Source organism: Trachinotus anak, unplaced genomic scaffold (assembly GCF_046630095.1).
Source record: "Trachinotus anak isolate AG129_WGS33_773 ecotype Australia unplaced genomic scaffold, CSIRO_AGI_Tana_v1 ptg000021l, whole genome shotgun sequence".
In the NCBI taxonomy this organism is placed as follows: Eukaryota; Metazoa; Chordata; class Actinopteri; order Carangiformes; family Carangidae; genus Trachinotus; species Trachinotus anak.
The window spans coordinates 18823977-18844288 of NW_027273872.1; the positions used below are offsets into that span (position 1 = coordinate 18823977).

The 20312-nt window shown below is 44.1% G+C and overlaps 1 protein-coding gene across 4 annotated transcripts in view; it reads left to right on the plus strand.

Moving 5' to 3' along the window:
• Positions 1-20312, plus strand: part of unc5a (unc-5 netrin receptor A) — a 127697-nt gene that overhangs the window by 102618 nt on the left and 4767 nt on the right. For 2 of the 4 annotated variants that reach the window (XM_071457963.1, XM_071457965.1), the window contains 8 exons: positions 335-565; positions 1373-1672; positions 5906-5993; positions 6451-6619; positions 8810-9043; positions 16536-16685; positions 18534-18698; positions 18788-18966. In XM_071457963.1, the coding sequence (XP_071314064.1) occupies positions 335-565; positions 1373-1672; positions 5906-5993; positions 6451-6619; positions 8810-9043; positions 16536-16685; positions 18534-18698; positions 18788-18966 (1516 nt within the window). The remainder of the gene's footprint in view (positions 1-334; positions 566-1372; positions 1673-5905; positions 5994-6450; positions 6620-8809; positions 9044-16535; positions 16686-18533; positions 18699-18787; positions 18967-20312) is intronic. The other 2 variants (XM_071457964.1, XM_071457966.1) reach the window with 1 other exon arrangement.

The window sequence follows — 20312 nt, forward strand, 5'->3', positions numbered from 1 at the left end:
AGTGCAGAAATGAAGTAACGTAATGTTGAAAAACCAGCTCCAGAAACTGGTCCTTACTCTTTAGGTTGACATTGAAGTTTGACATTTTTAAAGATCAAGACATTTTTCTATTATTTGCTAATGTTGGCTCTCTTAACTCTGCATCAAAGAGTCAGGGACAAAGCCAAGCAGCATTAGGTGGCAAGGAAGGAACATGGAGCTGATCTTCATGTGACACCTTTGCACTGAGGATAATAAAAGATGTTGCAGTGCCACACACACGTATTGACATTCACCTGAGAGAATTTTTCCAGCAGTGATTAATATTCTGTTGTTCTTTGTCCTCCCACTGTAGCTGTGAGCGGGGCCGAGGACGTGGCTCTGTACGTCGGCATGGTGGCGGTGGCCCTGTGTCTGACACTGCTGCTCATCGTGGTGATCCTGGTTTACCGGCGCAAGGAGGGGGGCCTGGATGCCGATGTGGCGGACTCCTCCATCCTCACCACTGGCTTCCAGCCCATGGGCATCAAGCCCAGCAAGCCAGGTGTGTGGGCACCGCGGCCACGCAGGCCTCCCCCCCACAGCAGTAGGACACTGTTCTTTGTTCTACCCTCCTCTGTGCGTCCGTCGGTCTGTGCGTCTGCCCACCGTGACCGTGCAGCACTCATCTACATGTACCACTGATCCTGTGTTTGTTTGTGGTTGTGGAGGTGGCGTGAATGTGTTTACAGTGGTTTGTAGTCTAAGCAAGATGCATTATGTGTTGTGTGTTGTGTGTGTGTGTGTGTGTGTGTGTGTGTGTGTGTGTGTGTGTGTGTGTGTGTGTGTGTGTGTGGTGCATGTGCTGTTTATTTGCCTGCCTGACACATTATGTTTCGCCACCACCTCATTGTCAGGAAATGTACCCACTCTGTTTACTGTCTGTGTGGAGCCTCTGAGGTTTAGCAGAGTAATAGAAATACAACTGTCTGAGTTGGATGGAGATGGGGAACTGTGTTGCAGTGCCTGTGATTCACCGTGAAAAAAGCCTTTATACATTCTGGGTGCTAAGCTGTATCTGAGTTCTGTTTGGAATTGATTGTGTGGTTGCTAAAGAGACAGACAGAGATAGAGAGAGAGCGAGGGGAGGGGAATTGACTGGCTTTGGGTGGAATTTGTGTTTGTGTATTGTCAAGAGTCTGTGCGTGTGAGTGTTCAGTTCTCTGCGCCATGTGTCTTTTCCTGTGTTTGTTTCAGTTTTCTGTGTGTGTTGCGACAGCTTTAGAGAGTGTGAGGTCTGTCTCTGTGATGTATGAATACCCCCCCACCCCCCCCACCCACCCTCCTTCCGCATGCCACTCATGGAGATTCACACATTTGCTTTTGTCTGTTTTCTTTTTTATTATTTAAACAGAGAATTCCCATTTGCTCACCATCCAGCCTGATCTAACCACCACCACCACCAGTTACCAAGGCACCCTGCGCTCTCGCCACGATGCCACTGGGAAGTTTTCTATGACCAACGGGCCCCTGCTGGACCCGCTGCCCAACGGCTCACACACTCTGCACAATGGCAAGCTTAACGCAGACCCTGCTGAGTTTGTGAGCAGGCTGTCAACTCAGAGCTACTTCAAAACGCTGCCCCGTGATGTGGCTAACACCTCGTATGGGACCTTCAACTTCCTGGGAGGGAGGCTGACAATCCCCAGCACAGGTGGGCTCTTCATTTAGGTTGATTTAGTTTTCTTTCTTTCACACCTGCAGTTCAGTTCAGTTGTAGTTCACGATATGATGATGCCCTTTAGTTTTTGTCTGATTGATGTTCACGTAAACAAATCATGAGCTGTAAACTTAAAGTCAAAGATTGGAAAGATTGGACAGTTTTGGAGATCATCATTTGGTGGTAATCCTGCATCAATGGAGCCATGTACCACAGCTGATGCGTACTATGTGTAAATGGCCTTCTGTGGTGGTCACAAAGAGCTCATGAAAAATTATACACAATTATTGACAAATGGGAAAAAACAGGACAAAACAGGCGTTTTCTGCCATAATGTTATTGGCATAGTTACTCTGTAGTCACTGTGTTTCACTAATTTATAAGGAGGAACTGCTAAGATACAGTGAAGGACATAAGCTCAACCTCTGTTTTAACTGCTTCTCACTTTGAAATATCAGGAGAAATCCCCACACAAATGTTATGACGACCAGATGATTGTCTTTAAATATCAGCTTTACATTACAAATCATTTTTTTAGCAGATGGATCTGTTGAGAGTCTAGCTTTTTAAATTATGCTAAAATCATATATCTACAATCAGAAAATCCTGTGGTTGGTCTGCTTTGCTTTGACACATCGCATCACTTAAAGCTCACAGCTCCTGGTTTATCAGTGACCATTAATATCTTGTTGTCTTGGACCACACTAAATAAACCGAACAACAGGTCTCTACCTGCACCTAACCTCTTTGGTACAGTTCAGACAAACTGTGAAACGAACATAAAACCAAGCTGCTGACCAGAGAAGCTGGCAGGGAAGCAAACTGTGTAACCAACCTACAGGTGACAAATTAAAGGAGACACCTGAATAATTGAGAAATAACAACAAATGTACGTGTTTCCACATAGTTAGGTTGCATGTTACAATTAAACCTGCAGTGCAGAACTTCAGTCTCCTCCCTCTGGCAGTGAGAGTAATTACAAAACGACACTCTCCAAAGAGGAAAAGCCACTCCAATGGTCATCATGTTGCCCTCTGAACGTCAAGTTTCTTTTTTATCTGGAACATCAGAAACTTTTTCACTATAGGCTCCACCATACTCCCAGTTGCTGCAGCCTACTCCGTCTCAGTCACTATGGTTGCTCCCCTCTTCAGCTCTGGCAAACCAATTGTTGCTGGTTGACATAAAATCACTACCAGGCCACCAGTGCAGAAACATCACCACAGTAATTCAAAGTACAAAATACAATACAAAATAAAGTACAAAATACAAAGATTTACCTGCATTTACCAGCATTACATGAATTGATTTTTATTTGGCAAAGGCTTGAACCAATGTTCAATATGTAAACTCCTCCAGTCCAGCTTTAAACAATTAACATCCAGTCATGCTCTGTGGCAGGTATAAAAATGCTGAGCGGCCCCAGATGATTCAGATTTTGTATCAAGATGGAAAGAGGAAAAAATCTGAGTGACTTTGAAAGAGGGTTCATTGTTGGGGCACAGATGGCAGGAGCTTCATTCACAAAGGCTGCTCAACTGACCATTGTTTCAATAGGAACAGTGACTAAAGTGACATCTGCATTTAGCTCAATGGGAAAGACGTCAGTGAATAGGGTCGGGAATTGTGGTGGACACATTTGATGACCGTGATGCTGGTGCATTACTGCAACATGTAAGGAAAAGCACAGGAGCAGCTCTTTCCCAGGTGAGTGGGAATGTCGAATAAGGACGTGATTAGACTGTGTCAACAAGAACAGCCTGCCAACAGCTATATAGAGAGGCATATTGTAGTACAGCAGTTACACTGCTTTCCACCAGCATCGTGCAAACACCAAATGAGCATCTTTTGGAAGTATGGTGGATGAGTTCAGAGACTTGTACAATCAAGTTCACCTTGCTAAGACACTTAATGTTGGTTTTTCCTTTAATTTGTCACCTATGTGTATGTATTCATGCAAGACCATTTGGTAACCATGGTAACATGTATGCTCATTAGCACATTAGAGAGGCCACATTGTAACTACCCCCACAACAACATTATACAGCACAATATTACAAAACAAGACTCTTCTGTTCAATATTTTATGACATGTGAGGTGAATCTTTTTTTCAAGCTCTACCAGAGAAGACAAAAATCAAGAGTGCAGTTTGAACTGGTGTCAGTCCATGTAGCACTAATGACACTGGTGGATGACAGTCCCCAGACCTGTCCAATTGTTGGGTTAGCTGCCCATCTATGACTCTTTCTGTTTACTGCCATTCATTTGTTCATTTGTAATAAGAGTATTAATAATATTAACAGTTTCTTGTAGGTCCAGACCAGCTTCTTGCTTCCTATCATCATTTGTAAATGTGATTTTTGAAAACTCTTGAAAAAAGCTGAGAAGACAAAGAATAAAAATTAATTTCAAAGTTGGACAGTTAAAGGACAAGAGTTTTACTCAGGTATTGTTTCAGTACACACAGCATCTGTCAACATAAATCTGTGTTGTTTAAGGACAAGGAGATTTCAGCAGTCCTCTGTAGGATGCTCTGTTTGCAGTTATACTTCAAACAAACAGTTTAACATCTGCTGCTGATAAACTGTGGGAACAAGTCAGTTTTATTTGTATCGCAAACTTCATACATTGGTATTGCTCTTACATAAAAAAGAACATTTTCAGAATACTTATTGCACCTGCTTTAACATCCCTGACTGGACATTAACAAGGAGAGTTTATCAGTAACAGCTGAGTCCCATAAACGTCTCACTGTCTTGTTGAAGCCGACCCAGAGCATTCAGCCTTTAAATCTGGTGCATGTGAGTGTCTTAATAGGTTTGCACCAGGATAACACACATTAAAGTGTTTCAGCATTAAACACAAAACAGCTTAGGGCACAGGCTGCATTTGTGTCTGTGATACAAATGAGTTCATAAATGTTTGAAGCAACAAGATGAGGCACCAAACCAAATGTACAAAGGGCTTGTGATTAAGGTGGATTGTTTGTGACAGGCTCTCTTGTTTATCTCCGACAGGACTAATCCAAAACTTAAATCATACAAAAAAAGAAGGGTATCTAAAATGCATGGTCGAGTGAAATGCTTTGTCAATAACCCACTTCTATGCTGTACAGCATGAAGACTAACTATAAAATGAAGAGTGTGTGCCAAATTAATTCTACTCTGAAGGATTCCTGGAATAAAACCTAGTACAAATTGTTCCAATTAAACCCCTCGCTTATGACGGAGCTGGTTGAATTTGTAGCTGATGTCCACCAGTGTCAGTTGTGTGCTAAAAGCATAGACAGATGAATGGAAGTAGTCCATTAAAGATTAGTCTTTATAAAAGATATAAGAAGTCCACCATTATTATGTTGCTTCCCTTCTTCACATTAGCTGAGTACAGAGTTTATATAATTATAATGGAAGACGGTGTTTTCACTTGGCTCATTGTAGGCTGTCCAGATTAGCTGATGACAGTACGCCAACATCTTGTGAGGAAAAAGGTCTTTTTTTCCCTCTTGTCCTTGCCATCATACTCTCTCTCTCTTCTCATTGGGACAAAAAAAAATCAGTACTTGCTTACATCTACTTATAGGAGCTATACTGTCATTTAGCACAGTTTCAGAGCGGGCACATGAAAGACATGGTTTATAGGTTCAGACAAGGCTGTGAGCATTCAGGCACCTTCGCCTTATTCAAACAGATGTTTTTATAGTGAACAGCACCCAGTTTACATTGTGTTAAGATTGTGTCACATAGTCACGGTTTGTGCTACAGTTTAAATAGGATTCTAAGTGGCTGATTTGGCATGAGAATCACAACATAAATACCACAACACTCAAACTACCTCAAAAGCTCTCTCTATTCTCCAAGGTACATTCTCTCTTGGGGAAGTGCAATTTTCCTGGAGTTGTCTGTTCCATGGTCTCAATTATCTACTTGGTGGCAGACGGAGAACATTTAAACCGCGATGCAGCGTGCGCTTTTGTCTTAGCTAATTGTTGACCATGGGGACGTGTGCCGCCTCGGCTGCCAGTGCAGAGATTTGCATCTGCTGCACCTGACGGAGGCTGCCTCTGACCTTCAGAATAGATTTGTTTTTTGTTTTTGCAGCCATACAGTTTTGTTGAGTGGGCCGGCTTCCTTTGTGAGATGACAAAAGCGTTGTTCAGTCAGAACAAATGAGCCTGTCCCCCTCCTTCTCCTTACCCCACTCTCTCCCTTTGTTGTTATTTGCATTAGGAATCAGTCTGCTCATCCCTCCCGAGGCCATCCCCAGAGGAAAGATCTATGAGATTTATCTCACTGTTCAGAGGAAGGAAGATTTAAGGTGGGTCTCTTTAACACTGCCTAACTGGCAGTCTTCCCTGGATGCCACTAGGCTGTTTGTTTTGATGCTCTACTGTTCCATTAGGAAAGGCTTAAGAGTCTGTGCCAGTACTGTGGAGGAGGGATGTAAATAAATAACGTAGCCTTTTACCAGGATGTGCACTATTTAAGTTAAATGAATTGTTTGGAAAACACTGTTTATCTGGCTTGCTGCATTCAGTCTCTGAAGGCACAGTCACTGTAGTAGTGTTTTATTCAGTCATCACTACTTGGTCCAGCTTGTCAGTGAGTCCAGCAGGATTTCATTGTTCTCTGTTACAGCTGTTAGATTTGCAGAGGTGACAATATCACATCCTGCTTACAACAAACAAGCAGATGAGTTATCACTAATAACTCGATGAGTTAAAGCTCTTCATCTCAATTCGTTCTCCTCCTTCTCTCCTCTCTCCCTGGTGTAGGTTACCTCTGGCTGGCTGCCAGACCCTGCTTAGCCCCGTTGTGAGTTGTGGCCCTCCGGGGGTGGTCCTGAGCCGGCCAGTTATCCTCAGCATGGACCACTGCTCTGACGCATGCCTCGATAACTGGGCCGTCCGCCTCAAGAAACAGAACTACGAGGGCGCTTGGGAGGTGAGATGGCACTGTAACTCCAGCTCACACTCTCTGTAGATAGACAAAGTTCACAGCTGGAGAATTTGTAAAGTCTTAGTGAACTTACTGAGAGCTTTCCTTGAAAAAGTACAAACTTGCTCAGCAGTGACTTGACACTTGTGCTGGAAAGCACTCAGTGCTGTATAGCAGAGGTAGTTCTGGCCCAGCACTCAACCACTCCATAGGGTTTAAATTATTTTAACCATCAGGTGTTTTCTCATTGGGCTGGAACAAAAGCCTGAAAGCGCTGGCTCTCTCCAGCTCAAGAGTTGCTAGGCAACATATTTCTCAAAACTGAAATTCTCTAAGCAAATTACTGATCCTCAGAGTACTCCTCTGAGTGCTCCTTGACCAGTTTTGACCACTGCTTCCAATTACATAGTTCCCTCCCCGTCTTTCTGCCCATGAAATTTGAAAGTAACCAGAACTGCCGGACTCCAATACGATAGAGATGGAAAGAACCTTTGGTGTCTACACACACACACACATCCACACACACCCACGCAAACAAACACGGTTTGAGGCAGTATACCCATCTCAGCAATCCAGAGAGATTGGAAAGGGTGCTGGTCGGCTTTGGAGTGTTAGTAGGTCTTCTTTCATGTTCGATATTGTGCATAAATTATTCATCCTTCCCGTGTGTGGCAGCGGTGGGGTGTCTGTGCGATGGATTGGCCTGTCTGAGGCAGAGGTTAGACCAGCACTTTTAATCATCGGCTGGACCAAATATAGCCCGACGGCCTGAGTGTGCGGCCTCCAAAGGAAGAAGTGGCAGGTGGACGAGAGAATGAAAGTGGAAACAACCACAGAGACTGTGAAGAGAGGGAAAATGAAAGAAAGGAGACGAAGTGGGAAAGGCAAAGTGAACAAGGAGGTAATGTAGATGTAGAGGAAGGATTAGAGGAGTGAGAGATTGGAAATATGGCTGAGGAAGGAGGAGAAAGACTTGAAGAGAAAATAGACATGAAGAAGCAGGAGAAGAAAGAGAAATGAATTGCTCGTAGAGAGAGCGCTCAGTGGTGTAACTGAGCCACCTCACTCTCTGCTCCTCTTAGAAGAAATATTAAGATGATGAAAAAGTGAGACTCCATTGTGGTTGCATAGCAAATGAATTGTGTCAATACTAATTCTATTGATGTAGGTGGTGTCTGGTAGAATCGATCCTAGAGGGGCTCGCTGGGCATTTGGCAGGCAGAATGCTCTCTTCAGCTTGATTGGCTAATGGGAGAAGTCAGTCAACTGGCATGATGGGATTTTAGAGAAAATGTTGTCACCTCGGGTACAATTTGTCCCCATCAAATTAGCCCAGGGAGCAGTGGAATTATCTCATAAAGTTATCTCATACTGTGCTGGGATGGGATATTTTTGCCAGTCTGTAATTTTTAGTAGAGATGCAGTTGAGATACAGCTGTGTAACAAAGAAAGAAAAACACGAGATGTTGCTTCTCAGAAATGTTTAAATCTGTCCTTTTTTTTTTTATTCTTAGCTAATTACAGTACCAATTAATTCTTGGTACTGCTAGTTTGTTTTGTTTAGTTTTGGGGGTTTTTTAACACTCTTTTCACTCATCTTTTAACAACAATGTTGTTTTGCAGATAATTTGGAAAGTTCTTTTCACCTTTCTTAACAAATCTCAAAAGCTGAAGGAAATTCAGGAAATCCCAATAATCCGATATTTACTGCGCCCCCACAGTCTTTTCTTTCTCCAGAACCATCTGTTCTTGCCAGGAATCTATTTGAGTCTTCTCTCATGTCAATTGAGTACCTCGTTCATGCATTATTAAGTAAATTGATGGTGTTCTATAGGATGTGTGTCTTTGTATGAGGAAATGTGTGTCTTTATGTCAGTATGGAGTAAGCACACTGTGGTGAAAAGGGAATTTGAGGCAAGAATAAAGTATTTCCTTTTTCTCCTATCTGAACTGTTACCCAGACCTTACCTTTAAGACCTTTAGCTTAGATGTTACTTTGTCACACAGCAGGGAGAATAGAGTGTGGGGCCGTGCTACCGCACCAAACTACTTCCCTAACAACCCTTTTACAAACACACACCCACACATACACACATCAGGTACCAAAGCAAACACATTACCCTTCCCTCCTACATAAATTGGGTGCTTGACCTTCCATCCACACCTTGTTTTTCTTGTCTCCCTTGGCTCCTCCAGGACGTCCTACTGATGGGGGAGGAGCTGGTGTCAGAGCCCTATTACTGCCAGCTTGAGGCCGAGACGTGCCGGCTGTTCTCCGAGCAGCTCGGCACCTTCGCTCTGGTGGGAGAGTCCCTGCACATGGGTGCTGCCAAGCGCCTGAGGCTGGTGCTCTTCTCCGACGCATACTGCTCCACACTAGAGTACAACATCAGGGTGTACTGCATGGACGACACGCAGGACGTCTTCAAGGTAAATTGTGACAAATGTAGCGCTGCGTGTGATTCTGGCAGGCTGGCAGTTTCTCAGGCCTGAGATTGCATGGACTGGCTGGTTTCACATCAGCTGAGTGATAGGTAGACTATTATGTGTAACAGCATTGTCTGTCACATTGGAAGGTTTGTAGGAATCAGTGCAGACATGTAGGAGTTAGGCATAGCCATGGCAAATTGAACAATATTGCAGGCTTGATTACACCATGTGCAGCTGAAAGAATGTGTGATTTGTGAGGCTGATGTTCCCCCAGAGTCTCCTGAAACAATGCATATGTCCAGGTTAATCACGGCACACTGTACAGTCTCTGTGTGTTTTTGTGTGCATGCCTACAAAGATGTCTCTCTCCTTTCATGCTGTCAGTGGTTCTGCTTGGCTGCCGTGGGCCAAGAAGTTTCCCATCACTTTGTTCAACAGCATATTTCGCTTCTTTTTTTTTGCTCTCCACACGGACAGAGTATAATCAAGCACTAATGCCTTCTTCCCTCCCCCGAGGACTGCCTCTGAGTAGCCTGTTAAGATTTCATTTGCATGGTTAATTAGTAAATTAAAAGGAGAGCCCGTCCCAATCTTTTCCCAGCAACCCCCGTGCTCGCTCTCTTTCTCCCCACACCTCTTTCTCTCTCCAAGCTGTTCCTCTTCGTCTGACACCACCCACAGCCACAAGTGCCACTTCCCACTCGAGTCCACTTCTGCCAGCTTTAATGGCTGACCTCCTTGTGCAGAAGTTTGCCGACAGGCACAATCTATGGATGACTGTGGGACACAAACAATGGCCCGTGTAGGGGCTCGGGCTGAAATTAGCACTCTTACATTCAGGGAGCTGGAGATGAGATGAGCACGGTGCACAGACTCTAGCTGTGGGGTGGGAATTACCGAAACCTCCTAGCTTACATCTGTCTTTTTGTGGCTCATTTCTGCCCCTGCTGCTATCTTTCTCTGTTTCTGACAGCTATTGCATGAGAACAGGAGCGCTCGGGAAAACCGCTGGCTGACATTCAGCTGTGTTGTAATGTAGAAATTAATGTAAAATGTAGCATACACAAGGAAAAGGGCTGTACAACCTGTGATTTACTTTTCTTTTTTTTTCTTTTCTTTTTTTTGTTTACTTGCTATCAAAGCAGTTCTAATAATAGGTCTCTCTCTACATATTCAGATCATCGGGTGACCCAGTGATGTTTTGCTGCAGTGTGATTGTTGAAATGACCTTGTGCGTCCTGTGTTGGATGCAGGAGGGCTGCTGGTGCACAAAAACTCTTTCTCTCTCTCCATCTCTCCCTCTGGCTAGCTCTTGTTCTGCTATCCTCCCGCCTAGCCAGGAAAAGGACATCTGAGCTTGTTGACTCCAGCACTTGTGCTGCCGTAGTCGGTGGCTCCCTCGACGCCCTTGAGTGCATTAGCTCCCCGTCTTTCACACAACCTGGTCCTGTGGTAAGCCACGGTGTCTCCAGGGTTTTGTAGTTTTTAGTGAGTGATTTAGAACGGGGGCCCACACTGTTTAGTAATTTCGACTTCACACTGCTCTTGGTGCTATTACGGAGGGAGCAGTTCATTTTGCAAGTACATTAACCACTTTGAGTGAAGATTAAACTTCCCTGGAGAGGTTCAGTCTAATCACTAATCACTATCTTTGAAATGCACTATTTATGATCAGAGTTTCACTATAGCTGCCATTAGAGTTAATTGTAGTGTGTTACAGTGGTGGAGTAGCAGTAGGTGGTAGAGTAGAGAAGCACAGTCATGTTTGTGTAGATGTACAGTACCCCTTCAGCACATGTGAATTTTCTGACAGCACTTACAGCCTGCTGAGGCACTGCACCTTTTTCTTTCAGACAAGAAGTCAACTTTCCATGCATTAAACAGGGTGTACTTTTGATGGGAGATGACAAAAGAGAACAGAAGTTTCCGAAACAGGCATTTCTGTGCCTTTTCTGTTTGCTGTTCAGTGGCAGGAAGAACTAGAGGTTTTCTCTCCAGTCCCATCGCTGGCTGTCAGTCTGCTCTGACAAGCCTCCATCAGCGAGACTGACAGATACACACACCCACAAACACAGGCACACTTGCATGCATGCTGTACCATGCAATCTCTTATCTCCCAATTACAGCAGATTAGAACCAATGTTATTGTCTTTGATCCTAAGTGTGCGGGGGCTCTGGGGAAACAGTGACATTTCCGTCTGATGCTTGCCGTATGTCAGCAGGGCTCTGCTGGGACCAATTAAGTTAATATTTAATGTGTGTCCCACTCTTGATGGGCCCAGCCAAGGCTGGCACAGCAGCAGACGAGACATGATCAGCGTTTGGTAGCGCCCTCACTGTGCACTCGGTTGTTCCCAGCTAGACCTGTGGGTTAGCATCACTGATGTTCTGCCATCCCTCTACTGACTGAAACACCTGCAGCGAACCAAGCCTCCGACTCAGTACAGAGATAGATCTAACACTGACATCGACTTAAACTGCAAGGGTGACGACAAAGGTGTCTTTTTACGATAGGAATATGGTGCAGCTACTTTTTTCATATTTAGTTCTCATATTCAGAATCTGTCAGCTTTTGGTATTAGGGATCAAATAAATAAAAAACATGTTTTCAGCTCAGCATAATCCACGTTTGAATAGTGGAGCAACAACAAAATATTTTGCTGTTTATTGATAGTCTAACTAAATGTTGTTCCTTCACACCCACATGTTTGTGTTTTGTAAGAGTCGTGCTGTACTGTTAAAAAATAAAAAATAAAAAACTTGTAGAATGATTTTTTAAACCACCCACTTTCTGTCAGATTTATTTTTGACAGAGGTTGAGGCATAAGTCAGTTTTTCTGTATTGAGCAGTAGACTTTTTGAGACACCATAATAATAGGTATTGTGATAAAAATGTGTTCTGTGTGGGAATTTTTTTGCCATGTTAGCAGCATGGCAATCAGATGGTCGATGGGTCCGCCATTTTGGACACTTTGGAAGATATCCTCTGACTTCTTCTCTAGCACCATCATCAGGTCACAGTTTTAATGTGACCAATACTTTGGTTTCTCACCAAAAACCTGCTAAACTAATGACGTTCCCAACAACCTCAGCCACTAATTAGCAGATGTTACCATGCTAACTTAGTAAACTACAGCAGTGAACATGGTAGACCTATTTAACATCAGCATGTTAGCATGCTGACATTAGCATTTCACTCAAAGCACAACCATAACTATAGGGTACAGCCTCACAGACGTGCTAGCATGACTTTTGTTAATTCATCTTTCCAGTTAGTTTAAATTAACATTTAATAGCCGTGGAATTTCCCATATCGATGTGGGCTCAAATTGTGAAAAAAACCACTTGAGCTAACTCCCTTTGTGCTCGGAGCATTGTATTTCAGACGACAGAATTTATGCTTTCATTAATGTAATGAGCCCGACACATTCAGCTTTTTGTCACTTGATTGTAAAAATGTATGCTCCTGTGTTAAATGGCTGTTCAGTTGATGCCTCAGTGGTTAAATAGTGGCTCCTGGATTCTTTTGCACACTGTTTGACCTCAAGCTATTATTCTTATTGCGTTTAAAAGGAGCTATAAACTGTTTATGTGCTCCCACCATGACGTTTGCTTGCTAGCTCCTGAGCAGCAAGCTACATTTGAGCAGAAACGTATTGCTTTTATGTGTCAGAGGAGACCGGCATGTACATAGTGCAACACAAACAGCTTTTGTGATCCTTCCATCAGAATAGTTACTGGCAAGGAATTCCAGGAAAAAAACAGAATAGCACAGCCCAGTAATTGCTGGCATTAAGTTAAACAAGACAGTCAGCTTTATCATTGTGCCCAGCTGAGAAATTGTTTCCATATTATATTTCTCTGTTCCTGTGTGCTGTTTTTCCTGTACTGCTCTGTGATTTATCAGGCAGAATGTGCATCTTTTCCCTAGCAAACACAGTCCCCATTTATAACTGAGCAGACAAGTCCCTTCTATTTGTAGTTATTAATCAGAGTTGACTGTAGCAGGCACGGCCACTGGAGCTCAGACTGATAGACTCTCAGTCAGAGAGGAAAAGCCTGTCACATCCTGCTGACAAATACACAGATTTATGGAGCCCACATAGCCAGGCTACTCTCTATAAACAAATGCATTTGCCTGAAAAGAGCAGCTCTGAAAATGGATCATCACTATGAATACACATTTTTAAACACATGAGGACACAACATTGCTAAGAGTAGAGGGGTGAGGACAAGTTTATGAGAATCTTTAAAGCCTGTGTATCGCTCTATGTTTCAGATGACGTGTAGCTTGACTAATTAACTGATCAAACGCAAGTTATAATCCCCGTCAGAGCCCGTTAAGTTAATCAGTTTATTACACGCCACGCCAGAACAATAAAAGACCACATGTAAGAGCTTGACCTTGCTGTGAGGAAAGTAGAATATTTTAATCTGTAGCTTTGAACCAGTCCAGTTTTTTATTTCTATATAATAGGTATATGTGGGCCTCTGCTAATACTTTCATTTTTTTTAGTGTGTTTCTCTCCTGCATCCAATAGCTGGCTGTTTTTGTTTGGTGCAGCCACTAACCTCTTTCTGTCAGCACCAGCCCGAAGAGATTAGCTGTGTGAGTGTCTCTTGTTTCCCGGTGGAGCCCGTCCCCAGTCCGTCACAGTCCCAGCTGTGGTCCAACCTTAGAGGATGAGGGGATGGGTGAGGAGAGGGGTGGGAGAGATGAGTGAGGATGGGAAGGGGGTTGAAGTCATAGAAAACTGTGGCCATGATTGCAGTAATCCTGTTATCTCTCCTGCTAAAGCTGGCCACTCTAGTGACCTGGAGACACAAATGTTAAGCTGCCTCTGTCTCTCTTCTCTCTTGCTCCTGCTCTTTTCACTCCATCCTGCTCTATCTCACTCTCTTTAGCCTGCCTCATTGAATGTCAGGGGGTGGTCTGGCTCTGCCTGACTCTAAATTCGCAGTCTTCACACACACCACAGGCTATCTCGAATTCCGTCAGAACAAAAGGGGTTTTTCTCCTGCAGTACTTGAACTTCTTGCCCATCTCATGCATCTTAATGTTTCCACAGTTGTACAGGGTCAGGGTGTCTTAAGAGAAACTGCTCTTCTTATCTTTACTGAATGGAAACACCATTTTAGTTCCCAGTTGATGATAGATATGTGATTTGATAAACAAATTCAAAACCTTGCATTGTTTCCCTCCAGAAAGAGTAAATAATATGGTCACATTTAGCTGCTCATCTATTAGCCTGCTCACACTGTCATTTGTTAACAGGATAATGGGGCGTAAAGAGGGCCATTATTCTCTCAGTTCAGAACATATGCTGAAGTCCTGCACAAAAACACACTCTAATACACACACTCGCAGGCACTCGGGCACACACAAGCAATATACAAGCCAGACAGTGTCATTTGAAAGTGAGGACATGCGCACACTCAGTGAGCTCCCTGTCCCTCTCAAGCAGCAGTGGTGCCTTGTCCTAGACCCTGTTTGACTGTAATCCTGCCGTGTCAGCCTTGAACCTGACAAACTGCTAGACAGGCGAGTTAGTATTCATCCTGGTAGCTAGATGTTGATAATCAGATAATTGGCATTCTGCACTCTTTCTCTTGCTAGCAAGCAGGCCCATAGATCTGCTGCTATAGGTCAAAGACCTGATCAAAGTCCACCAGCCCCAATTTGCAATGCTAATAGCCCCCAACAAATAATTGTGCTTAAGAACTGTGTTAAATGAACCTCTCTGGAAGCCCTCATAATGTGCCTTTTGTCTGCACAAGAGACATAATAGCAGAGGGATTTTAATTCTGTGGAGAACGCACTGCCCCCTGTTATTAACTCATTAGACCTCGACGCTTTGATTCAGAGCCATTGTCTGACCTTCTCTCTCTGAGTAAGTGGGCTGGGTAACATCACAAGGCTCCAGCGTGGCAGTACAGTAGGGAGTTGATTCCAGGTAGCCACACACAGTCAGATCATTGTGCTTCTTTAATGTTCTGTGGCATTTGGGTGAGAGGAATAAACCTATGTAAATGCAGGAATCAGGATGGAGAAACACAGGGGGCATAATATTCATGTTAGCAAGAAGATAAGCACTAAGCAAACATGGAAATTAGCAATGCGCTGAACAAACATGGAAATTCAATTCACGGGCTGAACCGAAAAGTGCTCATTCAGTAGAGGAGAGAGCACATCAACTACCAAAAGCAGGTAGAGATTCCAAATGGATAATTAACAGCTTTCTCTCCATTATAATTGGAATCAGTCTAGCCCATTCCTGGGAAAGAGGGCAGAAAATTGAATCAGTGTTGTGCAGATAGAAATTACTGCCATTCTCCACCTTAATTAGATGTCTTTGCTTAAATCATACCACGGGCAACCGTGCTGGCATGCAGCGCTCAACATATGGCCGATATCTATACACACATCTCCCTCTTGGAGCCTTCGTCTCTGAGATATGTCTCCTAGACTACAAGGTATATTCTGGCTGCCTGTTTTCCCTCTGCTGCCATCTTGTCTCCCTCCTCAGACAGATTAAAAGAACATATCTTATTTCTGAGCTCTTTTCACACCACTAATTTCAGAGGTCTGTTTTTCTCTGTTGTAATATGCTCCTCTGATCGGCGTGTGAGGTAGCACATGTGAACACCTTCCAAAGCTCTGGATTCTTAAGGACTCGTTCAGCACAAAGCTTCCAGCTCAAAACGAAGTGATAGATCAGAGGAAAATGCGGCGGATATTATCATCCTGTTCCAGATGGTCATTTGGATGGCAACAAATGGTCCACTGAGCAAGTCCCACAGAGATTAAAATATTAAGCATGCTTTTACAAATCTCTCCTGGCACAAAAACAAAAATGAAATTAAGGAGATTCGCCATGCGAGAACAATGAGCAGTTGACTAATGGCTCGTTCACTGACTTCATCACAGCCCAGGTAGCCAGTAGGCTGAAATGGCAGCAGTATTTGCATGCTAATGCAGATGCTGAAAGCTGGGCGCGCACACACTGAGGCGGGGGATCAACCTTGTGGTGACATTAAAGCGTTGTGAGGACAAGTCGGTCCAGCCCGCTGTGGCTGCATGCAGGGACACTATCTTCCTGTCCTAAGATGTACTGTACCCCTGCCTCATGCTCATGCTGTGTGTCTGCCAGCGTGTGTGTGTGTGTGTGTGTGTGTGAGAGAGAGAGCAAGGAAGACTTTGTGTGTGTGGGTTCATTGGCTTGAGTCAAATTTTTGTGTATGTCCCCACCACCATCCATTTCTCGATGTGTGTGTGTGTGTACAGACAAATTCTTGTTTCAAACTGTACAGTTTTGGTGAGTGATGCACCATAAAAAGTGAAAACAGGAAATCTACACAGTTATGGATTGTTTTGCACATTTTCACTTACCTCTGTGACCGTGATGGTAAATGTTTTTCCTCTGAGCCGTGACTCCACTCCTCTCCCCTCCCCCCCCCCGCCTCCTCCTTGCCTCTGTCTCTCTTTCATCAGGAGGTGATGCAGATGGAACGGCAGCTCGGGGGTCGGCTGATTGACGAGCCTCACGTCCTGCTTTTCAAAGACAGCTACCACAACCTGCGCCTGTCCATCCATGACATGCCCCAGGCGCACTGGAGGAGCAAGCTGCTAGCCGGCTACCAGGTGTGTTGGGCGGTCGTGGAGGGCTGCAGGGGCAGGGAGTCATTCCAGATCAGAGCGGGAGCACAGAGATGTAATACAAGTGCCTGGCTGAATCTGTCAAATTTGTGTGTCAGCCGTTCCAGGGCTTTCTAATTTGTTTCTGCCTATACTTAATTTAAAATCCATGTTGTCATGAGTTATTTTAAAATGGCCAGTTAGAGAAATTAAAGAAGATGATTGGAGTACGTGTTGGCAAAAAGCAATGTTACTGAGTAATCAAAAGTTCTTCAGGGGCAACTTTTTATTGTTAATGAGGGTTCATGGTCTAGTTGTCTCTCTGGAAAGTTGTTTTAGTTTCAGTTGTTTCGGAGTTTTAATTAAGCATGTTTTGATTTGGCTTCAGTTGGTCACTTTAAAGATTAACAAAGGAGTATTTCTCAGTGCAGGGCTCCTCTGTCCAATACCTTCTCTGTTTTTTGGCACTGTGTGCAACTTCAAGTCATTTGTTGGAGTCGAGAGAACCGTATGGGTGCGTGTGCACCCCTGTGGATAGAGTGTGCCTGTTTTTTGTGCGCACGAGGTGTATACGTGTGCATATTGTAGCTGGGGTGTGTGCACTAACCCAGAGCTGCAAGCTGATTGATTATCCTAGCTGGCTGCTCTCTCAGAGGGAGCACAGATGAAATATAGAGCAGTATGTAAATATCTGGAACTTCACAACCCTGAATCTTGGAACCTCTCCACCTCCACCGCACTCCCCACACCTGCGTGGTCCCCTGCACTGCAGCCCGGCGACGGAGACACCGGGGCTGTTCAAAGAGGACCAGAAAATGTCTCTGGCTGTAACTATGTAAGCATTGAGCACCAAGTCCCCACAGAGAACACAGGGGCTGTGCCAAGCAGGCAGCGGCAGCAACAATGCACCCAGAACAGAGGCTTATTACTCTGGACTGTGCCTGTTCATTTGGAAGTGTTATTCCCCTCTCAGCAGTGCGGTCAAAAAAGGCCTTTAGTCTCCCTGGGGCCCCATGAAGACTTCTGTGTGTTTCACCCACCTCCTCCTGCCGCATGTCTGCCTGGGTAACAGTGCCCCCGTTTGGTTGGCAGAATAAACTGCAGCCCCACTTCCCTCTCAAACTGAGTTCTTGTCAGCTGTTGAGCCTAAGGTGAAGTGAGAAGTTAGTGAGCTTTGTTTTTTTTGTTTTGTTTTAGTTTTTTCTCCTTTTTCAGAGTTGCCTTTTTCTTCTCCTGGGATGTGAAAATAAGACCTGAACATAAAGCAACAGAGAGAAGGATGTAGGAATTGTCAGCCTTGAATAAAGTTTACCAAACACTTCTGGTAGACAGATGCGAGTGCTGTTCAGTGATAGCACTCAAACCTGTTATGCATACATCCAAAATATAAAAGGTGTGATGTTTCAGCTTGTACACTATCAGAATCATTTGTAGCCCTGCACAGAAATGCACAGGCGGAACAGACCTGCAGAGAGAGGCTGAATCAAATGAAAAGTCATGAGTAGAAAACATTTCCTGTGCCAGAGAGATGCTGTAGATGTGGTGTGTTGTCTCTTAGATTTCTAGGTTGCAGATGGTCAGACAGCTATTAACCTCCTTTATAGAAATCAATAGCAGCACATTATTTCCCTTTAACTTACGTTGTCAGTGTTGTCAGTCTGCTGCCTCAGATATATTTAGCCGTTCCCCCCTAACGATGGCAGCTCACGTCAGTGTAATTAATGATGATCTTGGTGTGTTCTAGGCAGGTGGTCCTGTTATGGTGTGTTTCAGACATGCAGTACTGACTGTGCCGCTGTGTTGCCATTTGTGTGTGCTGCATGATTTTTTGATTTTTTTGATTTTTTTCTACAGGAGATCCCGTTCTACCACATCTGGAACGGTTCCCAGCGGTACCTGCACTGCACGTTCACTCTGGAGCGGCTCAGCCTCAGCACCTGTGAGCTCACCTGCCAGCTGTGTGTGTGGCAGGTGGAGGGGGAGGGGCAGAGCTTTAGCCTCAACTTTAACATTGCCAAGGTAACGTTCAGCATAACTACTACTACTTAGAGGAGGAAAGGAATTGTTTTGTTTTTTTTAATTCTGTGCTTTTCTGTCGTTCCTTCCAGGACACCCGAGCTGTGGACTCTGAGTTTCTGTTAATGGACAGTAACGCCACAGCTCTGGCAGGGCCCAGCGCCTTTCAGATCCCGTACCTCATCAGGCAGAAGATCTGCAGCAGCCTGGATGCCCCCTGTCCCAACGGTGCCGACTGGAGAATGCTAGCACAAAGACTTAAACTTGAGAGGTAAATACCAGCTGTACAATACCATCCCGCCTTATCTCATCACCGAGTGTTGGAGCACGCCGGAACAGACAGCTTACACAAGAACTCTTAAGAAATGCAGCACAGCATCATTTGTACAACCTGCCCTTGAGAATAGAGAATAGAGTATATTTACCATTCATGCACTTACACAGCTTGAGTAAGATAATGAAGATACAATGGCACTGATTGTGAAGGGTCTTACTTAACATGGAACTATGAAATTTTAAACAATCAGCATAAAGTGCATCAACACAGTCGAGTGTTTTTCCTAAAGTTCAGGTAAACAAGGTTCTGCCTTTCCAAACTAATCCTTTGACAGAGCTAACATTACAGGATTAATGTGGACTTGATGGATATAGCTATCATTTCTGTAAGAAAACATCACACACCCACCCCCACCTCTCCTCAGGAACAGGTAAGCAGCTTAAAGTCTGCAGCTAAACTTGTGCGTGCTACATTCTGCTTAACAGCTGTAATTGGAAAGGTAGCGAGCAAGCTGCCCATCAGCAGCAAAAAAAAAAAAAAAAAAGATGGAATAGGTTTGGATCTGTGCCGACATCAGACCAATTGGTTCTCACAGTGACTGTTCTTTATCACTGGAGTACCTGTAACAGAATGGAGCCAGACATTGATCCTTTATCCTCCAATTTAATTTCTACTTTGTAATGAAATCAAGTAGGTACACTTAATTTGTCCAATCAACTTTATTTACTCCAATTAATCACAAATTGAATTGATGCACTACAGGTTTAATTAGCAATGTTTTGCTCAACATAATCAATTCTTATTTAGGCCTCAGGAAGGAACAACTGCTCTGTTGTTTGATCTGTCCTCAACAACATGTTTTCCTGAGAAGGCTGCAGCTCCTTGGCATTCTGTCGCGCTGGATTTCTGTGTTTGTTTCTGTGTGGATAAAGTGTTCTGACCGAGCGGAACGGGACCAATCTATAAAACTTAAAAATGCCAAGAACCTTTTATTTGATCTTTTCCTCCCAAGACTGTGCAAGCGGCTGTGTCTGAGCCATACAAGATAAGCTCGTGTTTCACACAGCGAGGTGAATAAGCAGGGTTGACACGTCGGACACTAAGCTCTGTCTTTTTTATCTGAATAATGACACTGAGGTTCATTCCCAGACAATTTTTTTTGACCAACACTTCTCTTTGTTGTGCTCTTCCGACAGAGCGAAGGCTGTGCGCGCTATAAAATCCAATTGACTCAAAATAGCAGAGTGACACTGTGTTCTCTGCTTGTGTACTGCCAAAGCAGCTACATGTTTATAACCATCACAGAATGCTTCACTAGGCAAACAGAAGATGCGAGGAAA